Source organism: Macrosteles quadrilineatus, unplaced genomic scaffold (genome assembly GCF_028750875.1).
Source record: "Macrosteles quadrilineatus isolate MER2022 unplaced genomic scaffold, UCM_ALF_1.0 Scaffold_14__1_contigs__length_3811126, whole genome shotgun sequence".
Lineage (NCBI taxonomy): Eukaryota > Metazoa > Arthropoda > Insecta > Hemiptera > Cicadellidae > Macrosteles > Macrosteles quadrilineatus.
This window is the reverse complement of record NW_026542607.1, coordinates 288,858-311,739: the sequence shown is the minus strand read 5'-3', so window position 1 is coordinate 311,739 and position 22,882 is coordinate 288,858. Positions and strand designations below refer to the sequence as shown.

The window sequence follows — 22,882 nt, the reverse complement described above, 5'->3', positions numbered from 1 at the left end:
CGAACATTTTGGTAATAAACTTGAATTAAATTATTAATACATGCCATGCAATGAGTTAATTAGGTACTGATAAATAATTAATATAATAATAATAGAACTATAAATATCTAATAACAATAATAAACTTTCAACCATAAATACTGTAAAAAATCTAAGTGCAATAAATACATAACCTCGTACATGCAATATATAAATACCTGCTACATATGCTGAGAAATTCACACAAGCTTATCAAGATCAGATTTATCACTGATAAACACAGCTGGTTCATTTTCTCGTTTCCGATATCAGAAATATCAGAAAAGCCTAAAGAATGTTTTGCTGGAAAATGCCTTCTGCAGCGTTTGTGAGTTTCTTTGCCCCAGAACTGGTAGGTAGTGTAAATACAGTAGCATAGTTGATTGTTATAAAGCAGATAAGAGGTGTTTTAGTTAATCTAAATATTTCATTACGTTTTTGACGTAGCTAATGCATTTTCGTTAATTTAGCTGAATAAACAAACGACTTATGACTTATGACTCCTAGATAGTTCGAAACAAAATATTAACGTAAGTGTGGACTGTTTTCTTAATAGTAGGAGTTTAAGCAATTATCATAAAATGTATTATTATATTTTATCGTGAGTGTAGAAAAAAATTAATGTGTATGCTACAAGTGACTGCCATTGAGTAATTGTTACAGAATTAACCATTGAAGATATATTTGAGTTTGGGTTATTTTTAAAGCTAAATTGTTTGGAGACAAGATTTGTATTCACATAATATAACGTTTTCCTGTTTAATTAACTTATTGTTTTAGCTTTCCATTTGCATTTAGTATGTCTTTGAAACTGTGGAGGAAAGCTATAATAGTTTTTATTTAGCACTGTTTGAATGACCGATCTGAATAAAATGATATGTGTTAATACATGTATGCCCTTCAGATGCATTATTTAAACAGAAGACATCAAGGCATTTAGAGTATTTTCCCTCCTGTTTATCAATACATGCCAACTTGAATCTACTTTGTAAATTGTTATGCTTATAAATTATGTGGACCAGAAAACTTTCAAAACATAAAGTAGCCAAAGCATTCGTTGTTACTTGCTCAAAGCATGTTAAAATAAAATTGTTGTTTATCCCAGATTTCGGGGTTAAACGAACCTTAAACCGATAAAATGTTAGCTACTATATACAATTTATATAAAATAGTTATTTGTGTAACTAGTGGTGAAAGTGGCACTTTGCTGCACACGAGAGCAATGTTTACGCACGAGCCGCAGGCGAGTGCGGAATGATCTCGAGTGCAGCAAAGGCCTTTTTCACTCGTGTTACACATTATATTTTTCCTACAGTCACTATAAAGCATATAAATAATTAGTCTTTCAAACACTATACAACACGTTTTTAGGTTCAGCTGGCAACACAAATAGGTGCCCTAGAGAAAGTAGTACCCGCGGTCTGTATCACTCCGCTATTTTTCCTCGGCAAGAAATGTACTCCGCGTTTTGAGAATATAGTTCCGTATGTTTTTGTAATTTGAAGTGGTTTCCGCGCCTAAAAAAACGCTTTAAAGGTATTTTCTTGTTTATTAAGATCGTAGGAATGTTTTTAAAACGTTTAAATGAAAAGTCCAGAAAGTTCAGAAATACCTAAACTATAAACACGAAATGACAGGTTAAATCGTAGTTATAATAGTCAATCAGCTGCTCATAGTATTATTATCTTTAAGTGTTGCCAACCTATTTCCAAGCGTACACGGATTACGTGCATAATAGAACCACGCTGTTTTGTGTTGTTTCGTTGGAATCCTGATGTGCGGCAAAGTATAAACCGTGCGGCAAAGTATAAACCGTACGGCAAAGTATAAATATGCAGCAATTAGCAGCTTTCTGTACTATAAACAGTACAAGGAAGCCAACTTTGTCGGGTGACTGTAGGAAAATACTATTTCCCTCTAAGTTATTTTACTTAGGACAGAAACTATAGTGGATTGTATTCATTTTTCTATATTAATATATTTTTTAATTCGTTACAATTCACAATTACCTGAAAACTCAACTTGTTAAGTGTTAAGTTCGTTCAAACAACATGGACAGCCTACTAACACACATTTAGCCGTGAAAGAATCACAGTTTGCATTTTTTACGCCTACAGAGCATTTCAAAACAACTCCGACTCAACAATCTTTAACCTTGAACGATTTACAGTGTTGTGGGAATTAGTGATTCATTTCGTCACCATTTCTCTAACGAGCGTGGAATTAGTCAGCAGATAATGAAATACTTGAGAATTGTTCATTGTTTTACACCAGTGTACTAAACCATTGTGAAATCGCACGGTAGTAAAAACTGAACGTTTTGCACCTACAGATGAAAATTTGTTAGACCATTGTTTCCCCTATTATTCTTAAAGGTTTTTAGTATGTGTGTCTATAAAATCAGATTTCTTTAGTAATAAAATGTTTTCTTATCGTATTCTCAATAGAGTCATTAACGGAGGGTGCTAATGTAAATTACTAATTCCAGTCCAATAGAGCAACTTTAAGCCAAGCTAAAAAGGTCACCTTACTGCGAGCTAAACCATTTTTAATGCCTCATTGAATATCACAGTAGCAATAGCAAATACACTATGTAAACTGAGGCACAATGTACTCATTCATCTACAGTTCTTTTCAATTACAAAATCTGGTTCTTATAATTGTTGTCAACTTATGTATCCAAAATTCAATAATACACCTATTACCATTAGAAAAAAAAGATCCAATGTTAGATCAGGATAGCTGTTCATATTACAGATCCCCTACTCGAAAGGCCTTACAAAAAAATACTGTCACTTTGAAACTTTCGCAAGATCCCAACGCAGAGCTAAAGCCGCGGAAAATAAACTGTTGACAGACACAAGAACATAAACTCAGACATTATCCCGGTCCATTTCGTATTCCGTCCGCAGAGACGCAATAACTCCCTCCAAAATAAAGGGCGACCATAAGTGGACAATTGGAGGGAGAAAGACGCGTCGAGGGAGAAGAGGCGGACAAAAGACAACATTATTGGAAAGAAGCGGAAATAACAAGGCGCCCAAAACGGAGCCCTGCGGCACCCCACTGGAGTCTTGCTGATGTATTCACCATGAACAAAGGGTTACGATATTACAACGTCTTTGTGTTTTATGTAAATATATGTTATTGAACCACCATACAGTGGATAGCGATCACCTTTCTGTTATTAATCGGTAAAAATTTGTAGGATTTTCAAATGGAATGGATTGTAAAGATAATGAAAACTTTCACTGTATTATGTTAAGTTAATTAAATCTTCAAAATAAAGCTAAACACTTGTATAAATCATAATAAGTAGTTTGTATTTTACAGAATAAACTAGTTTAATCATTTTAAAAGTTAGTGATAGTAGAAAGTAATTGTTTCACTATAAGAAACACTATAAGAATACACTTGGCAACCTTTCTCAACTGTGTATTCCTTATATTCCTTTTATTGCTCACTAGCTGGCCCGACAGACGTCGTCCTGTCCTAATGTGGTTTTATGTCAAATGCTCGTTCATTTTCAAGATGAACTCGTTCGCATCGCCTAATCACGTCCTGGTTGAAGTTCGTTTACTACGCTTACTGACCTTTATGTTGGAGCTCGTTCGCTGCGCTCACTTGCCTTCAGGTGAGCTCGTTCGCTACGCTAACTCACCTCCAAGTTGAAGTTCGTTCGCTACCCTCACTCACCTTTTGGTTGCAAATTAGATGTTGTCATAAATTGAAGAAAAAAAAATAGTGCTGCACCCTGTTGGTAAACCTATTAACTTTTTAATGCTATTGAACATCATAGAATTAAATTCTTTAGTTGAACCAGCTGTTAAGAATCTTTAATTCCATTTAAATATGAGTATTCATAAGGTTAACATGGGAAACTCCAGAGCCACTGAGGCGGAGCCCTTTTGACGGATCTGCACCAAACTTCACACAAACCATCCTTGAATAATGTTTAATAATACCTGAAAGTTTCATTACAATCTATCGAGCGGTTTCGGAATCCATAAAGGACAAACAAACATACATACATATAAACAAACATACAAACAAACATACATTGGATTTTATATATATATAGATTGGAAAGCACTTACAATATTGAATTCAAGAAATACATAATAGTTTAATACACGTTTAAACAAGATTTAAGACTCAGTGTGCTTAACGGAGGAACAACATTGAAACTCATAATCTGAACAAAAACGATTGTATTATCCATGATTGAAATAAACTTTGTTAACGAAATCGAACAATAAATCTTCCTATAAACAACTTATACATGAGAATCCCACTTTGATGGCTAAAGAAGGGATATCATGTACAACGGCAAGCAATCGAGATGTTGGGAGGGGAGATCTGGAGATTAAATCTAAATGAATATTTATCGTTAAAGTTGACAAGAAAAATCCCTCTGGGGGAAACTTATGAGGCATTACTCTTTGACAGTCTTGAGGAGGGGAATTTACCCTTAATTGACAATTTGGGGCGAGCGAAGGGATTAAAGGGAATTTTTGATGTTAACAGATTTGAGTTTAAGACTAATAAGGATATGCTGTAATAGCTTTGCTGGAGCAATTAGGTAGTTTTATGCTTGGCAACTTTTTTTATAAAGAGAATGTGTTTTAAATTATCTCTTTTCGTCGTCGTTTAGAAAAATGTATTTTTAGATAAGTTGAATTTGTTAGCGTGATATGTATGGACAAAATATAAAACAGTTTTTGGAGATTTACAATTGATAAGATTCTTTGCAATGGATTCCCAGTTTTATTTCTCGAGTGACCTGGTCAGCTGTAAAATGCAAGTGGTTTACATTACTTAGATATTCACTAGTAATTAGATCTCACGTACTTTTACTTAAGACAAAATCTGAAAAATACTTTTAAAATTCATGTTTGTAGCCCCTGCGCGGTTGGACTTACTGTAAGACTAAATTACTTACGTAATCACGCCAGAGCTCAAGTAGTTTTGTCAAATTAGGACATGGTGTTTTAACACAGAAAAATGGAAAATACTGTTTTCTAAAGTTTTGAATGTCAATATTTTCCACTCAAACCAATTAGGAGTGTTTACCACTGTTTAAAGAGATTATTGAAATATCAGCGTGACGTAACAGGCTAGATATTCCTAAGATGATCTTATACAAGGAAGAAATAAGGAAGAATGAGGATAAATAAGGATAAGAAGAAATAATGATATGTAAATAAATTAGACGTCAAATTGCCACCAATCTTTAATTGTTTAAAAAATCAATTTGTATTCAATCATTTATTAAATTGTCATAAGCTATAAAATTAACAATTATCTCTAAAACTAAAGGATTACGAAGCCTGCAAGTCCAATACGTGGCCCTAATGATTGTATAATACATTAATTACGTATTTTTATGAACTCTTAAAGCTATTATGAGCTTGAAACTACTAATCGTATCGTACAGATTACCAACCTATAGGCACACAACAGCTGTGACAAGGGCTTATGTCAATACATCATAAGCCAACTAAAAACAAAAATCCCAGCATGGCACAAGCCTATCTCTCTATTGCAAGTTAGCTCTGCTTCATCTTGGTCGTAAGGAAATCTGTAGGATATGGTTTACTTACAACATGTCCGATTGTCTTGCTATGACTCCATAATCGTATAACTAATCCGGTAATCAATCCTTGAATCCATAGGAGTAGCATCCACCTAACCCATATCAGTGCGATTTTTATTAAGTCTACTTCTTACAAGTGCATACATCTAAGGAAACTCGGCTTTAGGTATTTCGCAAACAAGAAGACTGTATGTACGCATATGCTATGTGATCTAGTTGCAGAAGCATAGAAAATAGGACAAGGCTGTAGTACTATTTGCATAAAGATTCTTCCGTCAGACAGTGTTATTGGCAGCTAAGAGTACAAGGAAACCCATCGACGACTTTTTGTTTTCTCTTTTCCATGTTTGCTTTCAGGCCTGACTACTGTTTGCCAAGTGGTACTTCTCATTTTTCCTTTCTTTCTTTCTTTTATTTCATTTCTTTCTTTTCTTTGTTTCTTGATTGCTTTTATTAATTTATGTTTTGGAAAAAACTAAATCACAGCAAATCAATTAATTCCAAGGATGGAACAAGCTTAACCAGCTGATATGCAGAAATTGAGGATGGGTGACAAAAACAGTCTTGCAAAACCAGCAGCTCATACCTACCTCACGTTTATTAATACTGTACTGTATAAGGCTAATCTGTGAGTTATATGTATACCAAATTAGAGCTAGGCACCTAATCACTTACTTGATATGTTTAAAAACATTACTTTAAATAATTCTCTGTTCTGAGTGTTTTTTCTCTTTTTTTCAAACAGATAAAACTCCATTTAAAGTATTCACTCCCAATTTTTCCAATGCCTGAAATATCAAAGTTATGGATTTCTTTGCAGGCTGAACCCTACGCTCGGAAATCACTCATTTATTTTTTCATTATTTATATCTCCCAGGTTTAAATAACTGAGACCATTGTTTTACTTACTAAAATACACACTCTTCCCTTGAAATATTCATTCCGAATTCAGTAGCAGATCATCGTATAATATACAAAATTGATCAATTCCTTAGACCTGTAGCTTTTTAAGCGCACCATGCAAAGTTAACTTTTTACAGTTATTGGCTTAATCTGTCTATTAGTTACTAACATACTTGTCTCCAACTTTCTAACCGTAACAGGTATTTCATTAACTTAGCCTAAACTAGAGCACCGTTACTAGCTAATGAAGGGTTCATATTCGCCGAAAGCTACGCCCGAAATAGCCGCTTTCCAATTTGCGGTCAACCCTAACTACATTGCCAATCAACCGAGTATACGGAACGTGTTATTGCTTCTTGCGCAGCGGTTACTCTTGCGTCACTGTCTTTGTTTATGTAGTTGCAGGAATGTCACCGTTACCGGTCACTGTTCCAATTTGCATTTCTGTTTGGAATGGATTCAACCGTACTAATCACTGTTGTTTATGGAGTCCAGGGGTGTTATTATGTCCAAGTTGCTGCCAGGTATCGGCTACTGTCTATTATGGAGTAACTTTTGTAACAGGTGTTTCTTAACCCTCCTTAGGCTGTTAGTTATGACATTTAGAATGTATCCTTGGATATTGTTTCATGTTTTGTTCGCGTGTGATTTAATTAGGATTTAATTGTACTGTTTAATTAACTGTTGCAGATCTTTTTTGCTGTTCTAGTTTTTCTTGGAAACAAGCACACTTGCATGTTCTTTGTGTGTAATTTCTATTCATTAAGTTGTTGATCTACTTCAAATGCAATTTGGACCATGCAAACTAATTTGTTTCGACTTACCAAAAAGAGTCTTTTATTCAACAAATAATACGCTTAAACTAACATGTTGTAATTTAAGTAATTTGTAATAAAAGTTTAAACAATTCACAGCGCATTTTACCAATTCGGATTTTTATTGGCAAAATGCAAGAGAAATATCTTATGCATTAAACTTTTGACTAAACCCTTTTCTTGTCACCCTTTATGTATAGATAATATTTATCTACATATAAGTGAACAATGTAAACAGCTTAGTAACTCATTTTCACTCTTTAAATGCTACTGTTAATATTGGAATGTTTTACATGTATTTAGTTTGAGACCCAAACTTAAATTGTATAAATTATAAAATTCTACTACTGAACTGTTACATGTAGAAATTCAGCATACGTTTCCCAATTATTCTCGGTATTAATCCCCAACAAGCTCAGCAACCAGGAAATTTTTACTTCATAAATATAGTAGGACATATGAAATTAATTTATCTTACAATCATAATTAAATCAAGCAGCCAATTGTTTATTTATTTTACAACATACAGAATATTCTTTACAAATTCAACTAAGGCTGCCAACAACAATAACAACGACAGCAGGGAGTCCAAGTTGTCTCATGTTTTGACTTTTCCACCCCATTGAGATATTTCATCCCCTCAAAGACTGGCGTCAAAATTCCTGCAGGGGAAACAGGATACGACCCCCTGCGTCGGCGCTTCAACCCCAGAAATATTTCCCACATATTTGTAGGGCTGTCTGAAACACAGCTGGGGAAATTAAACCCGTCGACGTGTTGCGATTTTTGCTGCAAAGAATTCTAAATAAATTAAAACCCATGTTGTGAAATAAAAAAAAAATCTCAAGCTTAATACTAAGAGATACCAAATAATAGCGAACGCAATACATCTGTAATAATATAATATATCTGTAGTGTGGCCGAGAGATGTTTTTTTTTTTTTTTTTTTTTTTTGCAACTTGACCCTGTTTTGAGAAACACAGACTAGGTTTTCACTGTATCAAATAGTTAGAAAATTCAAAAAGGAGATTTCGTTTTTACACCTGATTCTATCGTCTTGTTTCTTAAAGACTGTTTGTAACAGTTTGTTTGATACTGCCATTTTTGTCCCACTAAAATCTATGCTAGCTTGGAAATAAATCAAAGGCTTATAATGCACGTGCATAGGAGGTAATACTACTTAGTTTCGTAGCTGATTTGGATCATGAAAAACCATTATTGATAAGGATAAGCTTCTAAATTAACTAATTAAACCAAACGCTTGTTATTCTGTAGGTGAGTCTTTGCATGGAAACCATTCAGATGTAAACAGTAAAAAAAAAACGCTAATTGCTACTAAAAATGTCAAACACTTTTAAAATTTAACTCCAGGAAGCCTCTAAAAAGCACATCTTCCAATCACCCGCCATTTCAGCGGACAATAATAGGAGTGATCGCACGAGTTGGAGATTATCGATTAGTCTTGGTTATCGCGATATCGTTCGGTCGTGAAATCGATTAATCGATTGTTGACCCTGGGTTCGCTGTCTGGACCTATCTCGAGATGTTTTTGTCTCCTTGTTTTTGGTTGTTTCTTCTTTCTCTCTCCCGAGCTTGATTGAAATTCTGATTAGACTCTTTGCTTGAAGATTGCTGTGCTGTTCTTTTGATTACACTGTTTATTTTTTTATATAATACTATCTCTTGTTTTGTTATCAACTTTTAACAGTTTATAAATGTGTAACTATAGGTTTAGGTGTTGGAGGAAAAATCGAACTATTTTATATCAAGATAACAATTTCAAAGCTTGCAAGGTAGCAGACTGCTACCAACCCCGCGCCGCGCCGGACTAAATCAGTATTATTATGTTACCACTGTGATAAATGTTTGTATATTCCTACTTTAAATGTTTTTTTTTATGATCGTGTCGTTCTTGCTTTAATTGTGTTGTTGAGAAGATACGAGCTTTGAAAATGTTGTCTTCGCCACGAAACATTGCTGATGAGCAATAATCGTTGGACTACTTTCATGTAAAATCAATTATTTCCTTAACAATATAGTCCAGGGCCAAAAACATAAATTGTGATTCCAATATTTTCGCTAAACTAATAAGTTGCAGAATTTCATGAAATAACTTACAGCGAATTAGTACTTTCCATTATACAGAGGGGTGCAAGAGTAAATATTTAGTTGCAGTTGGTAGAAAATTAATTACTACTTTTTTATTCCTTACATTTAAAAACATTGTTAGTAAGTTGTAATTACAATTAGTTTCATTACGGTGCTTTTAATTTCCACACGTTTTACTTTTATTTGTCATCCAATAATGATCCATTATTTTAGAAACACAATTTTATGGGTAGTGAAATGGTCATAGCACTCACTATGTCACATAGTATGTCCTGATATTTGTTGGTTCTATTCCTAGAGAAGTTTCTCCTGGATTCGATGTAATTTGTAATTAAATATAATTATAAATAAGATCAAATAAGATTATAACTGTTCGAGTTGTTTAAAAAGGATAGTAGTTCAACATACGTGAAAATATTAACACCAAATCGATTATGTTATCTTACAAAATTTCCGTTAGAACAACGTAAAAATTGAATGAACCAAATAAAACTTAATTTTACTGACTATTTATCTACTTTTTAACTAATTCTACGCCCTTACCCAATGAACATCGATGTGAAAATAGCGCAGTAGATTCAGATAGAGAATAAATCCTCTGGATTACCACTTCGGTGACAAATTACAAAACTGTTCACTTTTTACTGCGAACAAGAGCGTTCAAACTGTCGTTTAACTTGCAAAAATATTTCTCTCCCCCCTGCAGGTCCCTGGACTCACTGCTGGCTTTTTCAGCCGACTTTGACGTATTTATGTAAATTCTCCCGGGTTTTGCGAGTAAATTGTAGTAGGTCCCTAAAGAACGGGGGGAAATATGAACAATATTTCTTCTCTAGTCAACACATTGTATCTGGTACAATACTGGAATACGAAGTGGTAGCCAATGCTATACCTATAACCTTTGACTATTGATACAACAAGACTTTCCATCCCCATTTGGCTAGCGCACATGTCGATTATTTGATCGCCTGTGTGCGCGCCTCCATTCTAATACATGATGCACGGATTGGCCGATGAAATAATTGCCTCAAAATAATCGGTCGTGTGCGCCTAGCCTAGGTTGTCGCGAGTTTATCAAAATGTGAACTACCGACAGTTTGTGCTGATCTAAATTACTAATTTATATCGAGTACTCGAACTTTTGTTACCAGTCAAAATATTGGAAAAACCTATTGTGAGCTAAGCAACAGTTAAGACTGCGTCAACAAAAAATAAGGTAGAAAATAGAATTTTAAATAATAGCGCAGTCTCTGACTGGCTCAATCGTCTATGTTCTTTTTTGATAAAAAAAATGCGACAGCTGGTCCATACATATGGGATTTCTACTTCATCCAATAGTCAATGTAATAACCTATAAGTAAGGTGTATTTTTATATCAATGAATAAACCTAAGCTTGCAAATCTGTTTGTATTATACTATTTTGTGTTATGATAAAAATTAACTAACTTTTACCATAAATACCCTACCGCAAAGAATACATTCCGTACACATTTTCAAGTTTTTAAACATCTTACAATAAGGGAAACCTCTAGCCTAACTGAGCCACCGATGGCGTTCTTATTTAAAATACCATCTCATTTCGTGTTCAACTGTTTAATGACACAAAACTAAAGGAAATGTACATCTATTCAATTTATTTACTTATTTTACACATATATATTTTAATGTTGTTGACCTTTACTTGCTAGTATAATTCCACACAAGGACTGTGATTTATTTATTTCAAGTGTACTTACCTAATATTTCTTTTGCAGGTAACCGCCTAGATGGAGGCCACGATGGAGGAAGTCATTAATGAGTTCTATAAGGTAGGAATCGTGGAATATACAAGTAGCAATACATTTTAGCTAAAAATTGCTGTGTAATAAAAAGAAAGTTGATGAGAATTATTTTCATAACATAAATTAGAGTAATTTAAGCAATACTTATCTAATGATCCTTACTTTTATAAATCTCCTGTGATCAGTGTTTAAATCAGTGTTTTCAAAAAGTAAAATAAACACAGGAAATTGTGCACTATAGTACTATAAAACCTTAGAAATCCGATCTTGAACACGCATCAAAACCGCTTCAGATTTCACAATAGATCGAGAGGTATATTTTCAGGGTCCAAAAGTAAAAAGTAAATTACACTACTGAATAAGATGCGATGAAAAAATTTAAAACAATTAATTCGTTTCTATAGTATACAACCAACTGTCCTGTTTACTTAAAAAAATAAATACTATATCAATTTGTATATATATTTTATCGTGTGGTATTATGTTTTTTTTTTTTTTTTTTTTTTTACTTTCCTTAATTTGGAGTAGAAACTAAAACTCATTTTACTCAAATGTGTAAATAATTGGTGATTGACCAATAAACTAAAGAGTTCAATACCTTGTTTCATATATGCCTAGCATTACCAATTTGTTTAAAATATTTTAAGGGGTTTCTAACCAAAATATCAATGCAATATTGACAGAAGATGAATATAAAGATTTAATTTTGGTTTTATGATTTCTTAGTGATGTGTTGGATCTAAACTATAGCAATATGTGTGAGGGGAGCCTAACCAATCGTTTATGATGACAAAAAGTAAATAGAAATGAACAGTTCAAATCTAGTAAAAACCTCAAAAGCGTGCACAATATAATCACGATCGCCTTAATCGAGTAGGTAAAATAACATACATAGCTAAAATAACGCCTACTACATATGGTAAAATGGTTTTAAAAAATGGTAGGACTCAAAAATTAAATCCCTATTGAATGTCTCTAACCTAAATCTACTGCTAATAAAACCAAATCTAATCAAAAATTAAAAAGTTGAATATTTTCACACGGGGTACACAAATTTGGGAAGATATAATTAAATGCAAATGAATCAGATAAAATCAACCTTGATCAAACACGGTTTCACTTCCTTTAATTAATTTTTCAATCAAAGTGTTTTTCCTGTTGAACTCCGGAACCTAATTAACTAATCATTGATGCAAAGGGGTTCAGTTTGCTCTTTAAATATAATCTCGCTGGTGTTTTGGATGATCTTGTAACTTAATAAAGATGTTTTAGAATAACCACGCACATACTACATTACCACCAAATTCCTAAATACCATGAAAATGCGGGGTTTAGTGTGTTATGACTGATCCCATTTATGTAATGTACCGTTCATTAAACATTTTCATGGTTAAACTGTTAAAGATCGCTGTCCGAAGGTCGCCGGTATGATCAGGAGAAAAGTCATGAGCTTTTTGATGGTTCGAAACTGGTCCCAGCTACTCTTTAGCATAAGGCTTTTTAATAAAAATGGTCTTGACTAATAAATAATAGAAACAGCTAATACGTAGTAAGGAATCCACACAAACGATCTCACTCCATTATACACCAACCCTGAATTTGTATTCAGCTTATAATAAGCACCCAGGTGTGCTTCGCTAACTTAAAATATGAATGAATAACCTAAAAATGTTCCTCAAACACACCATCTAAACTAAATCGTGTAATCTGATTGAAGCTTCTTTTTTTGGGTTTAACTTCAGTTCAAAATATCTGGTAACAATGGTTTTTCTGACTCATCGGGAAACAGTTGGTCCTAACCTGATTGATTAAGTTACATCTACACTTTCCCTTTTGGGACATGGTAAACCTTTTACTGAACTGGTTTTGTTTTAACGGAAGTTTACCAAATAGTTCATACGTCCAATGTGTCAACCTTTTAACGTCTAGTTCTATGAAGAAACAATAAATGTAACTGTTTCCATTTGTCGGATTATATTTTCACAAAAATATCTTTTTGTAAACGATAGATTTATTTACTATTTGAATAATATATTTTCGCTAAAATATCTTTTGGAAATGTAAGATTTATTCCCTAATTAAATAACATTAGTTGAACGATAACATAGGTTTGCTGCTACTGGGAAGGTAATAGAGTGTTCTTTCTAGTGAAACTTTAATAGTTCAATATAAAATTAATACATTTTCAAAATCATAAAAAAGTGTCAGGTGATTTTAATGTCTGCACCTTGCAATTACCTGACATCTTGAGTGCTGATGACGGTTCAGAAGAACCGAAACTAGTTGCTAAAACATCAACAATTGATTACTACATGCAAGTATCGTGAACCATTTTAAGTAAGATTTTTACTTACACTATACGAGAAGAAGTAAAATATGAACCCTTTGAGTGATATATTTTAAAATTCAAAAAAAAGATTTATTTGTCTTGTATGTCAGATAAGTAATAAATTGGCATGAAAATTTTGTAACAAGAAAAATCACAAACAATGTTTAAATTACAATATTCAAGGGATTATTGATTTTAACCAATAAGTTTTAAAACTAAAAATAAGTACTTTATTGAATGTTGTCCCAAGCCAAAAACCAATCAAAGTAGGCCTATTATACGAGTAAATTACACACCATAAAAGATTACTTCGATAATGATAAACAAAAATGGGTTTAAAAAAATAGGTAAATAGAAATATTCCTACCAATACGTAAGACAATCCATAAAACAGGTTCAAATAGAAGCAAGAACTTGTTCAATATCTCCACATGATCAGTAATGTCTAGACGTGCAACAGCAATAACACTTCACAGAGTCAGTTCAACACTGAGAACTGCTCTGAAGTGATTTGAGCTGCGTAACTTTACCAATAACACGGATCTGTAGTGACACACGGCTTGTACGTGACGTCATTTTGTGACGTGATGAACGCATATGTTCCCTATAGGTAATTACGTTAATAATTAAATTTCGGTCGTGTGTATCAGTCAATTAATGTCTACTGTTGATTTGTTGATGGCTGATAGGTATTTTGTCACAATAATACGAATAAAACTAACTAAGACTGTTATCTCGTGGTGCCATTATTTTTTATGGTTAAAGTAACACTCAAATGGCGTTAACAATACTTTGGTTCCCTTTAGTTTTTGAGTTATAAATAATTTAAGTTTTAGCACTACTGACGGTGAAACTATATAAATCGATGTCGTGGGTTCGAGTCTCGGTTCCACCCATAATATTTATTACTACTGTCCATCCTTGTACTGTTGGTTCTGCACTCTTGCTTTGACGTTAAACCGCACAAGCCCGAGGTTAAAAGATGAAATCCCTTTATGAGACATCATAAACAATCAGTTACCCGACCAAATTGATCCTAAACGTGTTGAAGAAAATTGCTGCATAAAACTCTAATCGTTCTCTAATAAGTAAAGCGTAAAAACCTGTCTTGCCCCAGAAAATAACGGTAGTTATTAAGGTTGTTACATAACACCAGGCTGCAAGGTGCAGACATTGTAATGGAGTAATAACGCCACGTCGTTGACGGTGATTTGATGCAAATCACTTTGCTTATTACTACCATTAGAATTAATCAGGGCGGAACCTGCGTTTAAGAAGTGGTATACAAGGACGAGGGGTAAAAATAGTATCAAATGGTAAGGTAATGGGGGGGGGGCAGATTGCTCTGATTTTGCCATCGGATAAATCTCCATATGTCATTGAATGTGGCTGAATTTCTATTAACATCAACTTTGAATATTTCAAATAAATGAATCGGTAAAGTACGGAGCTTGATCTGGAGTGTTGCATTTTGGTTACGTTTTAAAGCTCCAATAATATATAAAGTGTTTCTTATGTTAGGGTTTAATTTACAGCCTATGCTTTAAGATATAATTTGGTATACAAATACTAATTTATGAATGGATTTTGAAAAAAAAACTAATATAACCTGAAACCATTGACTTTAAAAACACTACTGAGTAGACCTTTTAAGAACTATATATCTCATTACAATGTTAAAAGTGTGGCAATCCAACTTTAGTACGTCATATACACCAATAAATCAACTTTTTCAACCGAAAATACGACTAATTATATACTTTATACCCTTTTTGTGTCATAGTAACTGTAATGGCAACAAAATAGGAGATAGATCTATAGGGATTGAAAGTAAACCTTTTTCAATAGTCAATTACTGAATTTGACCAAATATATACATAATTTGCATTTACTGCGGTGTTTTAGATTGGACAAAACAGCTGTGAATCTCACTTTGTAAAACCGTATACAAATAACCAAGAGGAAAAGCGTCTCTAACACAATTAATGTGGAAACCCTGACACTTTCATAATAAGCTGTAGGAAGAAGCGTCTAAACAATGAAGGGTCGAAACAATAACGGTCCCAGTACGACACCTTGTGGCACCCCACTCTCATCAACACATTCCCGTCTAGGGAAAGCGGAACTACACAGGTCGCCTTCCTGTTTTCCGTTTCCGGTTTAATAACGTCTGGTGACCAATGAAATTCCACGGCGGTCAGGTGGTCGGTCACTTTCGCTGGAACCGGCTGTTATGAGATGTATTACGTTACGTGATCAGTAGGCTGGAAATATTGTGATCCTTGTCACATTACGTGGACGGAATACTTGGTCAAGTGTTGCGTTTGAGGGGAAATAATAGAGTTTATCAGTGGTTTGTAGGTAAGTACCCTTTGAATGTGGAACTAGACACTACATTCCTATGTCAAAGTTGTAGCCAGTTAAGGAAGTTTACAGTGTGGTGATAAACAGAATGTCCTGAAACTTTCTGGAAAATTTTATATAAAATAGTTCCTTAGGTCGAGAAAAACACTTAATATAATGCTTTTACAATATAAACATGGTTCTCCGGTGACTAGTTTTCCATCTCTTGGTCTTGGTTGGTGTAGCCTATTTTTATAATTTATTTTATAACCCAAGATTTAAGATATAAACTTTAAATTTGCTGTAAATGTGTAGGCCTACCTTGGCGGAATAAGTATGTCTATAACATGTCGTTGATGTAACTACCGTACATCCATTTCAAAATGTCTGCCGTTTAAATACTTTAATGTCAAATTCCATGAAAACCTTAACAGATGTAAAATATTATCAGGACGGATAAAAATTCAAAGTAAAATACAAATTCAACGACACCTTATTTAGTAAAATTGAATAACAAATAACTAAGAAGAAAATATTTTCGCAAATGAATGTAATTTAAATTTCCATAATACCACAATGCATAACTAAAACATTGTTTAGCAGTACATATGAGACACTGCCCTTCATTAATCAACTGTTTTCTGCACACTTCATCATTAAACATAGATCAGCTGTATTTTTTTGTTTTTTTTTTAAGTTAAGAATTATTTTTGCACTTACAGTATTCCTCACGCGTATAGGCTATTCATGTTCCTAGCTAATACTATTAGCTACATGATAACAACACAACACTCCTAGGTTTAACTTAAATTGTTGAGACCGAACAGCTATGTATTTTTTAAATTTTATATTGTGGTACCAACTGATAAATTGCTGATCCAATCCAAATGTATCATGAAGTGGACATAAAACAGCTGATTTATAATAGGCAGCGAAAATGTGGTTTCATCATTGAGAAACCAGAGAAAACGTACAATCAGTTCAGCACGCAACACGATTTGTATTCGATTGTTGATTACTGAAATTTCAGGTTATTGACACGAAAGTAGTTATGGCTGATTATAATTGATCGCAATGTATTTTGGCCAAGCAGCATCCTGAGCAGGGCTTTCAAGAATGCACGTAACAAAAGTAATTGCCGATCGTCTATTGGGTCTAATTTGGAGTGTCCAATCGAAATCGATCAACTTTTACTATATATTATGTACCTTTACCATCTCGTTTATTAAAGTAAACAATAATATAAAATTCAAGTCTAAACATTTTAAATTCCATCATATATTTTTCATTTTGTAACGCATTATAGATCATTTAAAGTCACCATTTCAATTATCTTTTCTCAAATGCGCCTATATACTATTGTGTATATTCGCATGTAAATGACTAGGCCTATAAGTTACAACATTTTATACGCCAGAGTGTTATTAGACGTTTGTGTATAAAATTTGTTAAAAAACCTCTTAATTATGTATGTAATTTGCACTATTTACTAACTTTTGTATTGCTGTTATTTTCTGTCCCCATGTCATTTTAATTTATGGCAATTAAAATCATCCAATAATGTTAAAAGCCTTTCAAGAATACCGACTATTATAAGACGAATATTTTCATACATATTTAGATGTAGAAGAGCGTTTAAAAATTTAATCCTCCCTTTATATAAGGCCGTAATATGACGAATTTTTTTCATTTATGTCATAACCGACTGAATTTGATTTACTTAAAACCCTTTCATGAGTATGATGATTTGTATACAATGTGTTATGACGTCACAAAATGACGTCACGTAAAAGCTGTGCGTCACTACAGACCCGTGTTATTGGTAAAGTTACGCAGCTCAAATCACTTCAGAGCAGTTCACAGTGTAAACTGCCTCTGTGAAGTGTTATTGCTGTTGCACGTCTAGACTTTACTGATCATGTGGAGATATTGAACAACTGTTTGATTCTATTTGAACATTATTTATTTCTCTTGTTAGTCTATACAAAAAACTGTGTTTTTATTATTATTATAATGTTTTAAGACTTTCTAACACTTTCTTAGGATAATAAACTCCGTTGGATTTAGTTTTGTTTCAGTTACAGCCATTATGTCTCCTATAGTTTTATACTTGTTTTCTAAGTACTGTATATGAGTTATTAGCATTAGAGTACTGAAACTTTGCTTAACAAAATCATTAGACCATTCGTTCTCTTTAATAAAGATAAAATAAACATAGTTCAGTGGATCTTAAATACAAGAGAGGTATTAATGAGAATCCTTTTTAAGTAGTAATGACGTTTTTATGAACACTAAACTTGAGTCAACTACTGAGATATTGAGCCGCTAAATTCGATTGTCCTTCCTACTTCAATTTTAACCAACCCAACTGTTTACATTGTGAGAATTAACATATCTGTAAATAAGTATTACTTTTGAAGTATAAATAAATGGAATTTACTGTTCCCATAAGTAAACAATCTACGTTTGGGTCCAAGATTGAATTGTGAACAACTGGAAATTTAGCACACATATATCTAGAATTGAAATAACATACATAAACCTATCGAGTTGTCTAAAATAATATTTGCCATATAGAAAATGAACTTAGTGTAAAGTTTTTATTTTGAAAAAAACACCGATAAAACTTTTGTGGTAGTTTTTTTTTTAATTTATTATTTTTTGAAATTTTTGGAACAAAATTGTTATTTGATTTTCAAGCGGACCAGCTGATGGACCGCTCACTACAAATAAAGTCATTAAATAACATGTTAAACCCCCAACAGTTACGAGTTTATTTTATTACTTTATTTCTTTCCCACCAAAATATTTTTATTGCATTAATTTTAATACCCAATTTGATTATGGATGTCCAAATCTTCCTGGTCTACCTACGAAGTTAAATTGATTTCATTTTATTAGTAGCACAAAATGATGCTATTGACTTAGTCACCATACTTTTTTATTAATCAGATTATTAAGTGGTTCAAAAAGTGAATCGAGGCTATAATAAAGTCCCATATCACGATACGGCCATAAATAATCTTTGTAGACCTACAAAGGTTTATATGTAGAAAAGAGAGAAGACATGAAGCACAGTAATATTACAAAATTTCTCAACAAAAATATCACACCAGTTGCAAGATGGTAAGCAAACAGTCAAATGTACGGAGAAATGTTTTGAACTACGTAATGTCGTGTTTTCTCTTTACATAACAAAATTTTGGAATTATGAATTTTGAAAAGGCTATCCCTAGCAGGTGTTTGTGTTATGATAATCGGTCTCATTGTATAACCATTTCTATTCAAGTTTGAAACTTCGTTTGAAGAAAATCTATAACTTTTACTTAGTGCAAATTTTGTATTCTACTTTGAAGTCATTTAGGATAGAATTATATTTCTTCTTGTAAGTAGGAAAAAGTGTTAATGACACATTATAAATGCATTTTTAAATGTTTTTAACGTTTTCAAGTACAAAAAGAATTGACGTTGAAATGAGTAACCTAAATATAAAAATTATTCAGCGTTAATTATAATAACTCTGTTTTAATAATTTTAAAATTATTTTTAAAACAGGCAAGAAAAATACAGTAAAATAAAAACGAATTTGAGTTAAGTCGCTTTTTACCATTTTCATTACATACAATAGTAAAATAAATTTTAATAGTTAATAAAGAGACTTTCAGGAGTTTCGACAGGGTACTAAAATTGACGGCATACAACTTTGAAACCATTTTTAGCGAATTTCCCATAGGGAATAAGCTATTACCCTAGGTCTCATGGTAAGAGCTGGACCCGGGACCGATTTATTTTTTTGTTTTGAGGTCCCCAGAGGCCAAAAACACCATCCGTTCAAATTCATATCTTATATTGATTATAATATCATAAATGGAACTTCAACCTGGAGGCGAGTTAGCGTAGCGAACGAGCTAACCTGAAGGCAAGTGAGCGCAGCAAACGAGATCTAACCTAAAAGTGAGCGTAGCGAACGAACTTCAACCAGGACGTGATTGAGCCATGCGAACGAGCTCATTTATGAAGTTAAACGGGGCAAAGCCCGCGGGTACAGCTAGTATAATATGTATATATTTATATATATATATATATGTGTGTGTGTGTGTGTGTGTGTCCGTTAGCATGATAACTCGAATAAAAACCATCCGATTTTGGTGAAATTTGGTATAAACGTGTAAACCTACATTTATTCGAACGTGTTCGCAAACCAGCATGATCGGGCCATGGGAACGGGGGTTTATGGGGGGTAAAATGGGGTTTTCCCATTTTTGACCATAAAAACATAACATTTTGGAATTTCTTTCCCAACCATTTTGTAGAGCTTAAAGAAAGAAATAATTTAGTATATTGAAGCATTGTTGTATGCCTAATGGTTACGGAGAAAATTCAAAAAAGTGCTAATTTAAAATTCCCTTGTTATTCTTATGGAGAAAATGAAAACTGTTGTAGTTTACTTGTTTATGGATATATTTTGATAAAATTTGGCAAATTTATTTATTTCTTCCTATTTATCGACGTTTGGTCAAAAAACACTGATTACCTTCCCCGTAGCAGCAAACCTAAGCACTCATTAAATCTAATGTTCTTTAAATTGGGAATAAATATGTCTTATTTATGGAAATATTTTAGTAAATATGTAATCAGACAAGTTGAAATTCGCTTAGTCTGCAGGTTTGCTGCGGTGGGAGTATTTTTATGGTTTAATTGCACATTTTCAACAATCGGTATCATTGTAAATTATCAACTAGACAATAGTATGTTTTATCTATGACAATATTATCAATTACCATCAAACCCATTAAATGGTACAGTCGAAATTTCAAAGTTTAGCAAAAGCTATTTTGTCTTAAATAGCTTAACAATTTAATGGAAAACCCGGCGTTACTATGATTTTCTAATACGATTTAATATGATATAAAATATTATACAGAAGGAAGCTAAGGTATGTACAAAATCATAAGTAGCCTACTTTCTTTATTTTTAGCGTCAGCTATCATGTTTTAAACCCCCATATCTACCGATCACCTAATTTGACATCTGTATTCTTAAAAAACCTAATACAAACGTCAAAGATATAATTTATTCCAACAAGACACTTATATCACCAATATTTGAACCCCTTAAACGTTTCATCAATTTAAAAGAACTCCTCACACTTTGAAGTAATATTTTCTGATATTTTCATCCCCAATTATTCCACACAGCGCTGTTCTGCCCCAAGTGGGCCTAAATCATGTCAGAACCCGCAACGTAAGCCGAACCCCCCAAGACATACAACTCTCCTAGGGGGGTGGGGGGACGAGACCGTCTTGAGAATTTTATTTGAGAATGATTTATATGTCTGCTGCTTTGTGAAAACCAAGCCTTGTCACTGGTCTTCTGCTGTTTCTTTCATGCTGTATTTCCTATGGGTTTACACGTAGGCCTGTATTTCACATGATTGGAATTGAAAACCTAAGAAGTTAATCCAGCATCTACCCAACTTAACCTTTAAGCCTTAAGATTTGCATTAAATAGCCATAGACCTATTATACTAGACCTTAAACGCTGTAAGGCCTAAATTTAAGCTGTTTTGACTATTTCTTCAATTATTTTGACTAAATTTGACCTTTATCAGTTGTCTGGGAGATATTAAACACCTTTTAGCGAATTTCCCATATAGGGAATAAGCTATTACCGTAGTACTCATGGTAAGACCTGGACGCGGGACGGATTTACTTTTTCATTTTGAGGTCCCTAGAGGCCAAAAACACCATCCATTCAAACTCATATATATATATATATATATATATTTATATATATATATATATGTATATATATATATATATGTGTGTGTGTCCGTTAGCGCGATAACTCGAGCAAAAATGATACGATTTTGATGAAATTTGGTACAAACGTGTAAACCTACGTTTATTTGAACGAGTTCGCGATCCAGCATAATCGGACCATGGGAACAGGGGTTTATGGGGGGTTTTATGGGGTGTGTTTTTCCCATTTTTTACCCTAAAAACAAAAAATTTTGCAATTTATTTCTATACCGTTTTGTAGAGCTTAAAAAAAGAAATAATTTAATATATTGAAGCGCTGTTGTATGCCTAACGGTCACGGAGAAAATTCAAAAATAGTTTAATTTAAAATTCCCATGTTATTCTTATGGAGAAAATTAAAATTGTTGTAGTTTACTTGTTTATGGATATATATTGATAAAATTTGGCAAATTTATTTATTTCATCCTATACTATTCACGTATGGTAAAAAAAAACACTTTTTACCTTCCCCGTAGCAGCAAACCTAAGCACTTGTTAAATTTAATGTTATTTAAATAGGGAATAAATAATATGTCTTATTTATGGAAATATTTGAGTAAAAATGTAATCAGACAAGTTGAAATTCGCTTAGTCTGCAGGTTTGCTGCGGCGGGGGTATTAATAACTCTTACAAGCCTTTAAATACCTACACAAGCCTTAAATACAGCTTAAGCCTCTACAGGCTTGGGCAGAGATCCAGATGACAATATCTTCCTAGTTCTGTTCAGTCCAGTGAATGGCTCTGAGATGTTTTATCTCTTGGCTAGATCTTTATCTATTTCCCACTGTACTGAACATAACTGAAGGATAGGAACAGTTGAGTATGAATTAAAGGGTAAAGCAATTTGAGTTGGCAAGATTGTTGGTTTTTGATCCAAAACCTCAGGAATATTTTAAAATGTTACATTTTCAAAATGTTAACCACCTCAAAAGAATTTTAAGTTTCCCTTACATGTTATTCTTTTGGGAAATAACATTACAAACTACAAATTTTCGCGTTCTAACCAAGACCACTTTGGAGAATGCTAGAGACTTTGTGCAAGAATGTAGTACGTAACCTATAATTATTGGCAAACTTTTAAGGAGACATTAAAATTTTTTTTAGTATAATGGATTCAAATTTGTTTGTATAAAAAGATGAATGTGGAAAACAGTTTATTACACCGAAAGCTCAAGAAATTCAATA

General features: G+C 33.1%; 1 protein-coding gene across 1 annotated transcript in view; it reads left to right on the top strand.

Annotated features, from left to right (window-relative positions):
* The window catches only part of LOC129004997 (brain-specific angiogenesis inhibitor 1-associated protein 2-like), a 67,700-nt gene that overhangs the window by 5,755 nt on the left and 39,063 nt on the right, over positions 1–22,882 (top strand). The window contains exon 2 of the mRNA XM_054433739.1: positions 11,197–11,250. Within this exon, the coding sequence (XP_054289714.1) occupies positions 11,209–11,250 (42 nt within the window). The 5' untranslated portion in view covers positions 11,197–11,208. The remainder of the gene's footprint in view (positions 1–11,196; positions 11,251–22,882) is intronic.